The following is an 11,936-nucleotide window of genomic DNA, read 5'->3' as shown; positions in this document are numbered from 1 at the left end:
CTCAAAACATTTGAGCAGCTGAAAAGGGATTTTGATCTCCCCAAAACAGATTTCTTCAGATATCTACAATTGAGAACTTTTCTAACATCACACAAAGATTGGGGAAAGCTTTTAAAACGTACCCCTCTAGAGGAGTTCTTAATAGAAATACAGATGGGGAGCGAAGATAAGAAAACAATAAGTAAACTCTATAACATATTTCCATCTATGGATCTACATAATTCCCTGCAGATAAAGCGGAGATGGGAGGCGGAAATGAACATGGTCATACCACAGAATACCTGGGAGGGGATGTGCACAGAGGCACACCTAGCTACAAATTCAAACACCTGGAGGGAATTTAAATGGAAAATAATTACCAGATTCTTCAGAACACCAGAAATATTAGCTAAGATGGGCCCGACAAATTCCAACTTGTGCTGGCGGAAATGTAGAACACGTTCTGCCAATCACACACACATATTCTGGCTCTGCCCTAAGTTAAACACATATTGGAGAGAAATCTTTGATGCCCTCAAAGAGATATTCCAACAGGACATCCCACAAGACCCCACAATAGCACTACTGGGAGCAATGCCTGAAGGCCTGAATGGGAGGGCCAAAGAATACCTGCTAAACATACTACTCACAGCAGCATTGAAATGTATAACCATCAAATGGTTAAAACCAGACCCACCCACATATAATATATGGACCCAAAAAGTATGGGACATCTACCAAATGGAGCAAATCCCATATTCATTAAGGCTCCAAAAGTCTATCTTTACTAAACGATGGGGTCCTGTCTCTGCGTTATTAATACAATGAGGGTTACTAATTAATATCGCTCTGGGCCTCCGGTTGTGTGGCTATCTGTCAACTTTGTCTACTTATGTACATCATAAACCATCCTCTCGGAAAAGCATATAAAGCACCTATGATACTAAATTCTGGAGTGGACAATAACTATTACTTTATCCCTGGTTTTATTTTCATTTACTTGTTTTTCTTTTTTCTTTCTTTGTTTAATTTAATATATTATGTATGTAATCAATCATCTATTCTTATTCCCCCTTTTTCTCTCTTGGAGTGAGCACTGTTTGATGTTTGTTGTTTTTTCTATGCATTGCACGCTATACTTGAATACCATGAATAACAGTATTGTATACAGTTGAAAAATAGACAGAGAAAGTAACTGTCTGGATATGCATATTGTTTGTTGAAAACCAAATAAAAAATAAGTAAAAAAAAAAAAAAAACTATACTTCCTAGAATGGACTGAGTGAAAAAGTCAGATGAGTTTTCATACTTTGAGGGTCCCTACTGACCCCCTTCAAGTCATTACGGATAGTGAAAGCCCACAAGATGTATTGGACACAATATGGGCCCTTTTGCCTATCGCTGACTAAATCGGAGGAAATGTGTATAAACTTGAACCTTTCTCAACACAGCAAAACTTGAGAATGTCTAACTGCTCTTCACTGTGTGTGAATTGGTGTATGGTATAACCATACTGTAAAGCACTGTATAAATACATACGTGAACGTGTTTTATAGCAGTCTGAATTAAAGTGAATTCAGATGCATACAACACTATGGGACTTGAACAAATAAAAACTAATTTAATACAATTAGCCAGCTCTGACACCACTGATGGGCTCATGCATCATCCCTGAATTGCAAATTAGAAATAAACATGAATAAGATAATGTCTCCTGACTATACATCATCAATATTCCAATAATGTGATTCTGAGTTGCATGAGCAGCAATGTAGTTTTATCTTTGGTGCAGAGGTATGTACAGTCATTCTCTAAATGTATGAGAAAGTCAGATTTCTGAAGCCTGGCTCCAGGGACGTTGAGGGAAGTGTGGATGGAACGTGTCAGAAAAGTGACATCAGGGTTTTTATGCCATACAGCAAGAAGTACACACCAGTTAAAATCATCCAATGAAACAAAATAAAAAAGTATGACCACCCATAGCTGAGGCAGGCAGCAGCTTGCTATTGAGATAACACAGGAGGTCCACTAGCTTCCCTACCCCTCACCCTCCAGTCACACTCCAGTGGATTTACTGCCACACGGCTGTAATGAAGCCGCTCAATTCACAGACAATTGACTGTATACGCGGCCATAAGAATTCTTTGTAAGTGAGCTGAGAGAAAAAGGGGAGGTCTGTGTGTGTGTGTGTTTGTGTGTGTGTGTGTGTGTGTGTGTGTGTGTGTGTATGTGTGTGTGTGTGTGTGTGTGTGTGTGTATGTGTGTGTGTGTGTGTGTGTGTGTGTGTGTGTGTATGTGTGAGAGACAGGTGTGACTATCAAGGTATTGCTCATGTTCTGGGAACTTAAATCTGTCACATTATGGGGACTTATGGCGGCAAAGATCAAGTCCCTGTAACATAAATAAAACAATTTTCGATGAAGACATGTTTTAAGGTTAAGGTTTTAAGTTAAAGTAAAGATTAAGGTTAGGGCAAGAGTTGAGGTTAGGCAAGTAGTATTGTTAAGATTAGAGTAGGTTTTCAGGAAATCTGTGTAAGTCAATAAAAAGTCCTCTGAAATCATGGAGACACAACTGTGTGTGTGTGTGTGTTTGTTTAGGGGGTGCAAAGTATTGACTTTGTGAATATTTATTCCATCCATGCTGTAGCTTAGTAAAATATTTAATCCACCTTGAAGGTATTTTAATATTCAGTTTGTCAAGTTTGAAATATAACCCTGATCATGTCCCCTGTTTATAGAACATCTGTATTTTACCTTGATGTAATGGAGTTGATTAGTAATTTGTACTCTCTTCACTAAAGTTTTTAGGCTAAGTATTGTAATAATTTATAACTAAGCTATAATGCGGTCATACTTTGCTGTGCTCCCATCCCATTCTTGGAAAGGCTGTTTATCTCAATCACCCACTTTACTCATCCTCGCGTCAGACTGAAAACTCATGTGTCTGCATCTTCACAACGCACTGCAGCAGCGGGCCTCTCCCAGCAGCAGATAAGACGGCAACATCTTGGCCAACAGCAATAAAGCTGGGCAGCGCCGTTAGGGCAGCGGAGCCTGGGTGTCGCCGTGGCGGCAGTAAAGCGGCAGCCTTGTTGCTGACAGACCTGTATTTTCCCCGACGGCGTGGCCAACTCAGACCTTGCTGCCATAAAGCAGCGTTGGAACACAACCTTTGGTCGACACTGTCAGCTTAAGCAACCGGCAGGAGCACACACCCTGCTTGTACACACACACACACACACACAAACACACACAAGACTGTGTACACTTAAGCTTAAATCAGTGTCAGCAAACGTATCTTCATTATATTTTAAATACAAATGCAGAAACATGCTCATTGCTGATAGTCACACCTGTCTCTCACACATACACACACACACACACACACACACACACACACAAACCCACACACACACAGACCTCCCCTTTTTCTCTCAGCTCACTTGCAAAGAATAAGACCTGAATTTGAAAATACAAACGTATACAGCAGAAGGGATTTTACTGAATATAGAGCAATGAGTTTGTTGCTTAAAGTAACAGAAACATGGCTGGGATTGATAAGTAAAATGGACAATTGGTTTAAATGGTTAAAAGCTAAAACATAATGTATAAAAAGTTGAAGGATAAAGCTTAAACAATGGACGAATGCTTGTGTGGTTGTAATAGTACAAACCCAACTTGATTGCATTAAGCTAAAGATCAATTTTTCAGTTATCTACCACTATCCCCTTTCATCTAACGGACAGTGTTAATCCAGTTTAAAATGCATTCATGTGAACATAGTTGGTGCTGATGAGAGCTCATCACGGTGCTCCAGACATTAAGGCTGGCAGGTGCTGCCTACAAATCTATCCCCTGAACAGTGAGAGCCAGAAACAGTTTCTCATAAATCAATCAAAATGTGTCTCAGTTTATTAACCTGAACAGATTCCAAAGAGCATTGAAAACAAGAGAGAAAGTGGATAGTCTTAAGAACAGAACAACAATAAAATTCCCTTACATGTTGGCAACATACAGACAATAAAATGAGATTAATATGAATAGAATCTCAAATGTTAAAAACAGCGAAACGATAAACGTCTGATATGTAGCCTCAGCGTCCTGATTTACAAACGAATCTAGCATGGTGCATCTGCTGTATCCCTCTAAAGCAAGTCACGCATATGATCGGAGTGCCATAGCTAGGAGGCCAACCAGCACAACACGACAGCGAGCAGCGGGTTATAACTGGCTGGTTTCAGTGTCCACCGTGACTTTTAACTGTCCTTATCTCAACATAAATAATGCGTCCATAAAAGTTAATCATCTACACGCTGGTAATGAGACATGTTCAACAGCAATAAAAGGGGTATTTTCTCTCCATTTTATGGTTTTCCTTCTGCGGTGATAATAAGATGTTGACTGTGTTTCTCGTTAATGCGCCACAGAAAGCAATGGTAGCAGTGAAAATAAAAACAACATTTAAAAGAGGAGATACTGTATTTTTACATTCCTCTTGATTGTCTTCACATTGTTATTTTTGGTCTAGTGTTTCTCCCAAAATAGAGATTTATTTTAGTTATAGGTAGTTCTTGTCATGGCACCGAGGCTGCTGGACGCGAGTTCAGGAGAACAGGGGGCTGGTCCCGCTTCGACTGGGATCTTTGCTTCAGTTGAGCCGTCGAGCTGCACGCGTCCTTTCGTAAAGCTGCTGCCCAGGTATCCTGTGTCCTGGTTGAGTTAAAGTTTGGTCCAGGTGAGGTCTATTGAGCCCGTTCATTTACAGGCGCCAACGTGACACATTATAGTATATAACATAGCTAGCAGATTAGATTTCCTCACGTCAAGTGAGTGTGAACACATGTCGCCATCCGACACCGCATAAGCCACTTGGGGCTTATACAACACTGTTTATCCACAGCCCCAGAATCACGAGGGATAGCTGCAGGGTGGAACGATGGCCTCTGTGTCCAAGCCAAAGTGAGTTGTGTACTGTCGGTGCACCGCAGCCCGGTCGGTCGAGGCTGCTCAAGCTTGGGACAGAGCACACCAGGAGTTCTGTGGGGCCATGGAGGTTGGGGTAAAGGGATAATCTTCATATTTAATGTCCACATGTCCTGTGCTGTCCATTTGAGAAGCCGTCTGCACGGGAGGAAAAAAACATTAAAATTCTGACAAACTGCTGAATGCAGGATCACACTATTTCAAACAGTTGGCACTTGACAGATTTTTTACACATAGAGTGGACTTCTGCAAAGTCTGAGAGAACAGCTACATAATGCCCTTCTACTGCTCTACAGATGTCATTGGGGTTATTGGTCACAGAAACATCCAAATTTTGCCACAAGATCAAATGATTCCAAATTAACAAGGCAGAAGTTCATCCATGTAAACATGTAAAACTTCCAGTTTAACTTTGGCAACCTTTACATATGGAACCATGAAGGGGAGTTTAGTCCTTCCACAGTCGCCAAGTGTTTGCTCATTGTGGGAACAGTTGGGTTTCTCTATAATTTTGTAAAGTCTCCACCTTACAATGTAAAGTGTGTGATATGGCAGTAGGCAAACAACTTTCGGCACATTACCGCCACCCTCTGAACATTAGTGTCGATTAAGCATGACTTCAGCAGAAAAACAAACATAGAGGAGGATGGAGGTGGTCAGGTCGCTGCTCTTGCTTGATTTCTGATTTATGGCAAAAAATATTTTTTTACTATAGATGGCGTCATGGTTGAGAAGGTAGAATTGTCTCATATATCTCACGACGCAGGTTTGAGGTGAGGTAGAAATGTATTTCTATATACGCAACATCTGGTTGGTGAGGCTTCTCTGTGAGCTCGCTCTCATTGGCTATTGTGGGTTTCTGTCTGAGCATATTATCGAGATTATTGAGAGCCCATTCGAGATCGGGGAGGCTCCGACTCAATTGTAGCATTAAGATTATTTTGTAAACACCTCACACTTCCGGATTATTTGGGCAGATAATCAGCACCGACTGACCTCTAGTCAGAAACGAGCAGCAGCCCTTAATAACTAAGTTAATGACTTTGCTTGTCATTTGCTCAGGGTTTCTTCCCCTTTCTCTCTGTGGCCTAGTGTGCAGATGGTAAAGAGCATTTACCTGAGTGCCGGATGTGATGGTCTGTCCAGCGTAGGGTGAGGGGGCCATGCTGGGTTCACTCTTGATGGTGGAGGTATGTTCGGAGACTGACAGGGGCGTTGGCGAGCCACTGTCAGAGGTGGTGGATCCTCCTGAAGAAACAACACAACCGGCAAATGAGTTATTAGACTCAAAAATAACAAGCCCATTACGATGATACATCAAGACGCTTCAGTGATCCACCATTACAATTTTTCGAATGATTTGTGTTTAGTCACTGCACACTTCATTCTCCCTGTCTGTTTGTCCTACCTGTGGATGTTTTATTCTTAGGCATCTTGGGTTTGCGCTTCCTGGTTTGAATGCTCTCTTTCTTCATTGCCAGAGGTCTGGCCACCTGTAGGGAGTAAAATAACACACGTTAGTTGAGGGTTACTCCCAATCCCTGATACAACAGAGGCCACATTGTCATGACAACCCACACAAGCTCCCCACCCACCCTGCCGCCCACAATGCCCTTGGGGAGGTTTCACACTGCACAAATAATGACCTGTTCCCCACTGTATATTTCTAGGGGAGCAGGTGAGTGTGGGAGTGCGGCAGAAGAGAAAAGTGAAGCAGAACAGATTGTAAAATATTAAAATCCGTGTGTCAAACCCTGTGGTGTGACCTACCCCATGCAGCTTCATGTAGAGGCCACAGGCGTTGCACACAGGTTCTCCCTCTGCGTTGCGCCTCCACAGTGTGGTGGTGCTGGTGTGGCAGTTAGTGCAGCACAGGCCGGCTCGGCGGGGCGTGGTCTGCTGCAGGTACACAGGAGGAAACACTTTATTTGAGTGAATTTAGTTCGCTGGAATCCTAATCCGAAAAAACTACTGTCAGAAACAGACTGGCAACATATCCTTCCACAAAAATTGGGATAAACTGTTTCACTCACTTTCAGAGTGAATTGCAGTTTGGAATAGCATAGCCATTAAAAAAAAACCTAATAACTCACGAGTTGGAAAATCTTTGAAGACAACATAAAAATGTCTTTCTTTCTCACACCATAGTGTGACTATCAGCTTGGTTTCGCACAACAAGTGTGGAGGAAAAGCCCCACGGAGCAGCACAGAGTCACGTTGCTCTGGAGAGCCTCGTCTAAAAACGGCCCTTTCAAGGGCAAGGTCACTGCAGGACAAATAAAAACAGAGAAAACAGCCAAGTCGTGGAGGGAAAGTGTAGGACAACACTCTCACAGCTGCTGTGGAGAGGAAAGTTCCTGGGAAATATTCAGGTGCGGAGCCTTGACACCCCTTTGCAGCACCACCAACGCACAGCTGGCTCTGTCCTCATTTTCTAAATGTCCCCTAGCCACAAATAAGATATGATCTGCTTGGACATTTAAAACATGACACAAATCCTGTAGAGAGACCTTTACATTTATAATTTTACACACATAAGGCATCAAATGATTATTTTTTCATCATTGGCTTATTTGTGACATTTATTATGTATGCAAAGGCACAACTGTTCTGGGCTAATTAATCCAAACATACCACAATGTTATCATTCACATTAAAATATATTATTATTATTACTATTATTATATGTTCTTGTACTTTTTTTAAATGCACTTTAATGTTACATGTATACACACTCTTAAATAAGATTTAATCTTATAAACTCGAGATTTGTATCTTAACTCAAGCTGTCATGCAGAAAGTGAAATATTCATGGAAAGTAACTCAAAATTAGACCTACAGAAAACACTTAGTTCATAATCACCACTGTTACATTCACCTCACTATAAAACCAAATATGTGTCCTTTTAGCTTTTTAGTTGCCTATTACTGCAACGCCTATATCCTACAGTGTTATTCATTTCTTAGTAGCTCCTTCCTCATACAGTCGTGATAAGTATTTGTATCCTTTACATTCAAGAAAGTCAAAAACAGAAGAAATAACCTTCTAAAAAAATGTAAGTCCCGAACCAATAATACAAATGATGTAGAATGGTTCCTTTGCTATTTACTTGATTTAATGTATATTTGAATGATATATAAGCAGCCTCTTGAGTTGCAGCTAGTTGTAATATTGGTTTTTGGTTCAAATTGCGACCGTTGTATTTCATGAACTGCGCCCTAAATAATAATAATAATAATAATAATAATAATAATAATAATAATAATAATAATGGGCGCTTTTTTATAGTAGAAAAAAAAGGGATTTACAAAACATGTCTTGAACCAGTCTTACCAGTCGTTTCTGCGGTTTAATGAGCGGCCTGTTGATGCCGTTCATCTTGTGGTACAGGCCGCAGGCGTTACACAGGTAGTGGCCGGTGCCGTCTCTGCGCCACAGCGGCGTGGACACGGAGCCGCAGTTGACGCACTCCCTCCCCTCGCACTGCATGTCGTCCATCAAGTCTGAGAGACAAGAAGCACTCGATTAGATAGATCAATAGAAAGATGTACTTTATTGATCCTTGACTGGTAAATTCCTGCAACATGATATCATATATTTATATATATAATGATCAATTGAGTTTGAAAATATACGCCCCCCTTATTTATTCACGATTCTCTTTGAAACTTTTAAAACCACAAGCGTGTATGGTTACGGACAAATGCAATGAAAAATAGCCAACGAAGGAATTTACCCCCCCCCCCCCCCCCCCCCACACACACACACACACTCCTCCATTCAGCATGATGAAGAGACACCATCCCCCCCCCAAAAAAAAGAATCATTGGGGAGACACTCTGTGATGGAGGAGTCTTGTTTATAGAGAGAGGGGGGATCCCCCCATCAATTCATCACAGCTCTGACACACGACGGACTCCTGGCATTTAATTGCCCCCAAATTCCTAATCCCTCCATTTAGAGAGAGAGAAAGAGAGAGAGAGAGAGAGAGAGAGAGAGAGAGAGAGAGAGAGAGAGAGAGAGAGAGAGAGAGAGAGAGAGAGAGAGAGAGAGAGAGAGACCGGTCACTGTCTTGCTAAGTGGCTTTTCTTCTTTTGAAGTTGTGGTTGTGTTTCTTCTTCTTACTATTGTTTTTTGCGGTTTTATTTTTAACTGAGCCGAATAAGTTAGTATAAATATAATTAAAATATCACAGAACAGAATATCATAGCATATAAATAAATATAGCAACGCAAATAGAAGGATAGACTGTAAAACAATAGAAAAGGGCTCATTAGTCATTCACGCACGTGAGAAGAAAGACATATTTGAATTATAAATAGTGTAAAAATTAGAGGACACATTGTGGCTGCTGCAGCTACAGTGATAATGTAGCATGTACCAAACTGCAGCAGAGCTGTGTATTGTGTGTCTGCCGTGCTGTGGATATGTCCCTCCTTAATCCAACCAAGAGAGACAGAAATGATGATGTCATTAATGTGTCCAGACTCTGAGAGGTGTCACTTCATCACGCAGAGGGAAAAAGCCTCTTCATTAATAAAAACTCCAGACCCTTTTTCCTTCTCTTCATCATGGACTTCAAACGCCTCTCCACGTGCTTAATACATGAGGGGTCTGCAGGTACGAGAGCCTCACTGTCTGATCAAGGTGATAACTGCACTCATTGTTGTGTCAATGGCTCTTTTTTTTTTTTTAAATCTCCGTGTGTATTGAACCCTGTCATCTGAACAGCTCGGGGATTAAATTTACATTTTTAATTGATCGTTTGTTTTAAGGACAAAGAATGTGTATTGTCTAAAACCAACGTGGATAATCTCGTCCACTGCCATATACTGTTGAAGGCCGTTTTCTCTGCCACCTCCTGTAATAAATAACAACCACTCAACCTGGGCCTGTACTACGAAATCTCAACGATTAAATGATATGGTAAAACCAGGTTGTAAGTAAATAATGTCCCTCTTTCAGGAATAATTGAATTTAAACATTGTATTTTTAGTTTGAAATTTGAACTGCTATATTTCATGGTACCTGGATAAATTAATGATAATTGTTGCTCGGGTTCCAAATGGGATTTTTACAGTTTAAACAATAGTTATATTTGACTTTTAAGACAGATTCAACTATTAAATTTACAAAATAATAATTCATGACCGCAAAATGTTCCACTTCTAATTGTACCGTGGTACTTTTTGGTCAGCTACGAAGTGTTAATGTCGGAGGCCCATGCTCACCCAGACTGGACCTTCTCCCGGACAGGGCGCACTGCCGGCCCTGCAGACTGATCACCCCGCTCTCGAAGGGTCCCGGTGTCCAGGAGGACGTCGCCATCTCCGGGCTCACGTAGGCGTAAGGGCTGGAGTAGGAGCCTCCGACCGAGCGCATCAGGGCGCCTCCGTACTGATCCGCCCGGGCGCCGTTTCCAAGAAGCAGCGGGCTCTGATAGGTCGCGTCCCGGCCCGTGTTGCTGCTGACCGGCGGGCTGTGCGAGTAGGACAAGCCGTGATGGGGGTGAGGGCTGCCGGGCGTGAATGAGGAGCTGTCCGCGCCGGACTGGGGCCAGCCGTGGTGCCCGCCGAGGCTGTGGTGGGACTGGTGGGGCGAGTCGCACGGCTGCAGGTAGGACAGCGTGGGCAGCATTGCCGGGACTCTGGTGGTGGGGACGTAGACCGGGGAGCTAGCCGACGGGTGGATGTAATTCCCGGTGTCGTGCCCGTAAGGGGACTGGTTGGAGGACAAGGACAGGCTTTGGTACATTTTCACTGCGTTTGTGTCCTGCAGGGATGTGGAAAAGTAATGGGGGACTTCTTAGACCGATCCCGTGGAGGTGATGTTGTCCTCGCGTAAAGACGCTTCCACTTGAGGATTATGTCTGTCTTTGTGAACGGGGGGCTGAGTAAAATGTGGAGTCCTGTCCTGTAAAGAAATAAACATACAAAAACAGGCCTGAGAGAAGCTTCATCAATCTCTCAGCATCATCAGTCATATTTCACCTGTATCACTGACATGAAATTGATTAAAATGACATGAGTGGTCGCTGATATCCGTTCCCTCAGATAGAGGCGACTATCACAGAGCGCAGATATCCTGCGGCTCCTCATTAAATCACAACCATAACGGAAACCAAACAACACAACAGATAGCGGGAGCTCCCCTCTATATCTGCAGCGAAACATTTCCATCAATAGTAACTGGAATCACATACAAGCTTGATAATAGCGCAGGAGGAACACCGTTTCTTTCCAAGGGCTCTCAGTGCCATTATCTCACCAGATAAGGACGGTCAGGGCGATAAAGCGGTCCGGTCCTCCAGACCTCAGCAGAGGAGCGCAGCAGCAAAAGTTGTCACCGATGGAGACGGACGCAGGGAGCGCGCAGCGGAGCCTCTCCAACTCCTCCAACTTTGGTGCGTAAAAGTTGCGCTTCCCTCCTCGGAGATAACTGGAGATCTCTAACTTGTTTTTCGGTCCTGTCCTGCTCCGGCGTCTCTCTTCCTGTCGGTATATCTGGAGATAGTTGCTGTCGCTGATAATTGCTGATATGGGAGTGCTCCTATTCGCTCCCCTACTGGAAATTTTGTACGGGAGGAAAAAAAAAGAGACACGTGACGCAGTCCGCTCCTCCGAGGTAGGCCCAAGGTGGGGAGGGAGGAGGGGAGGAGGGAAGGAGGGAGGACTCCTCGGTACCTGAGAGGGAGAGGGCCCCGACCTGAGGACTGAGGGCTGTGGAGGAAATAACACTCTACTCACATTTAGCTGCGTTTTAAACTCAGTGTTTCATATGGGCCACAATGGACAGATTTAATCCGAATATACGGAGACACAGGGGTATTATTCAGGCATTTAGCTGCCACGGCAAACCTATAAGAGATAAAAAGGTTGACATGATACAAAATAGGGAAACAACTCATTTGATGTAAGGTGTTATTTTTTTGATATCTCAATAACGAGCTTAAATATTATAAGCCTATATTC

The 11,936-nt window shown here is 42.7% G+C and overlaps 1 protein-coding gene across 1 annotated transcript; it reads right to left on the bottom strand.

Moving 5' to 3' along the window:
- Positions 1-3,860: 3,860 nt before the first annotated feature.
- Positions 3,861-11,702, bottom strand: gata5 (GATA binding protein 5). The gene is made up of 7 exons (XM_053425945.1): positions 11,233-11,702; positions 10,229-10,878; positions 8,299-8,485; positions 6,735-6,860; positions 6,373-6,457; positions 6,082-6,209; positions 3,861-5,102 (listed from the first exon to the last, which is right to left on the bottom strand). Exons 2-7 carry the CDS (start codon positions 10,717-10,719, stop codon positions 4,989-4,991), a joined length of 1,131 nt encoding a protein of 376 aa, XP_053281920.1. The 5' UTR covers positions 10,720-10,878; positions 11,233-11,702; the 3' UTR covers positions 3,861-4,988.
- Between the last annotated feature and the right edge of the window lie 234 nt (positions 11,703-11,936).

This window comes from Pleuronectes platessa, chromosome 6 (genome assembly GCF_947347685.1).
Source record: "Pleuronectes platessa chromosome 6, fPlePla1.1, whole genome shotgun sequence".
Classification (NCBI taxonomy): Eukaryota; Metazoa; Chordata; class Actinopteri; order Pleuronectiformes; family Pleuronectidae; genus Pleuronectes; species Pleuronectes platessa.
Note: the sequence above shows the minus strand (reverse complement) of the source record. Positions and strands in the feature narration are given on the sequence as shown.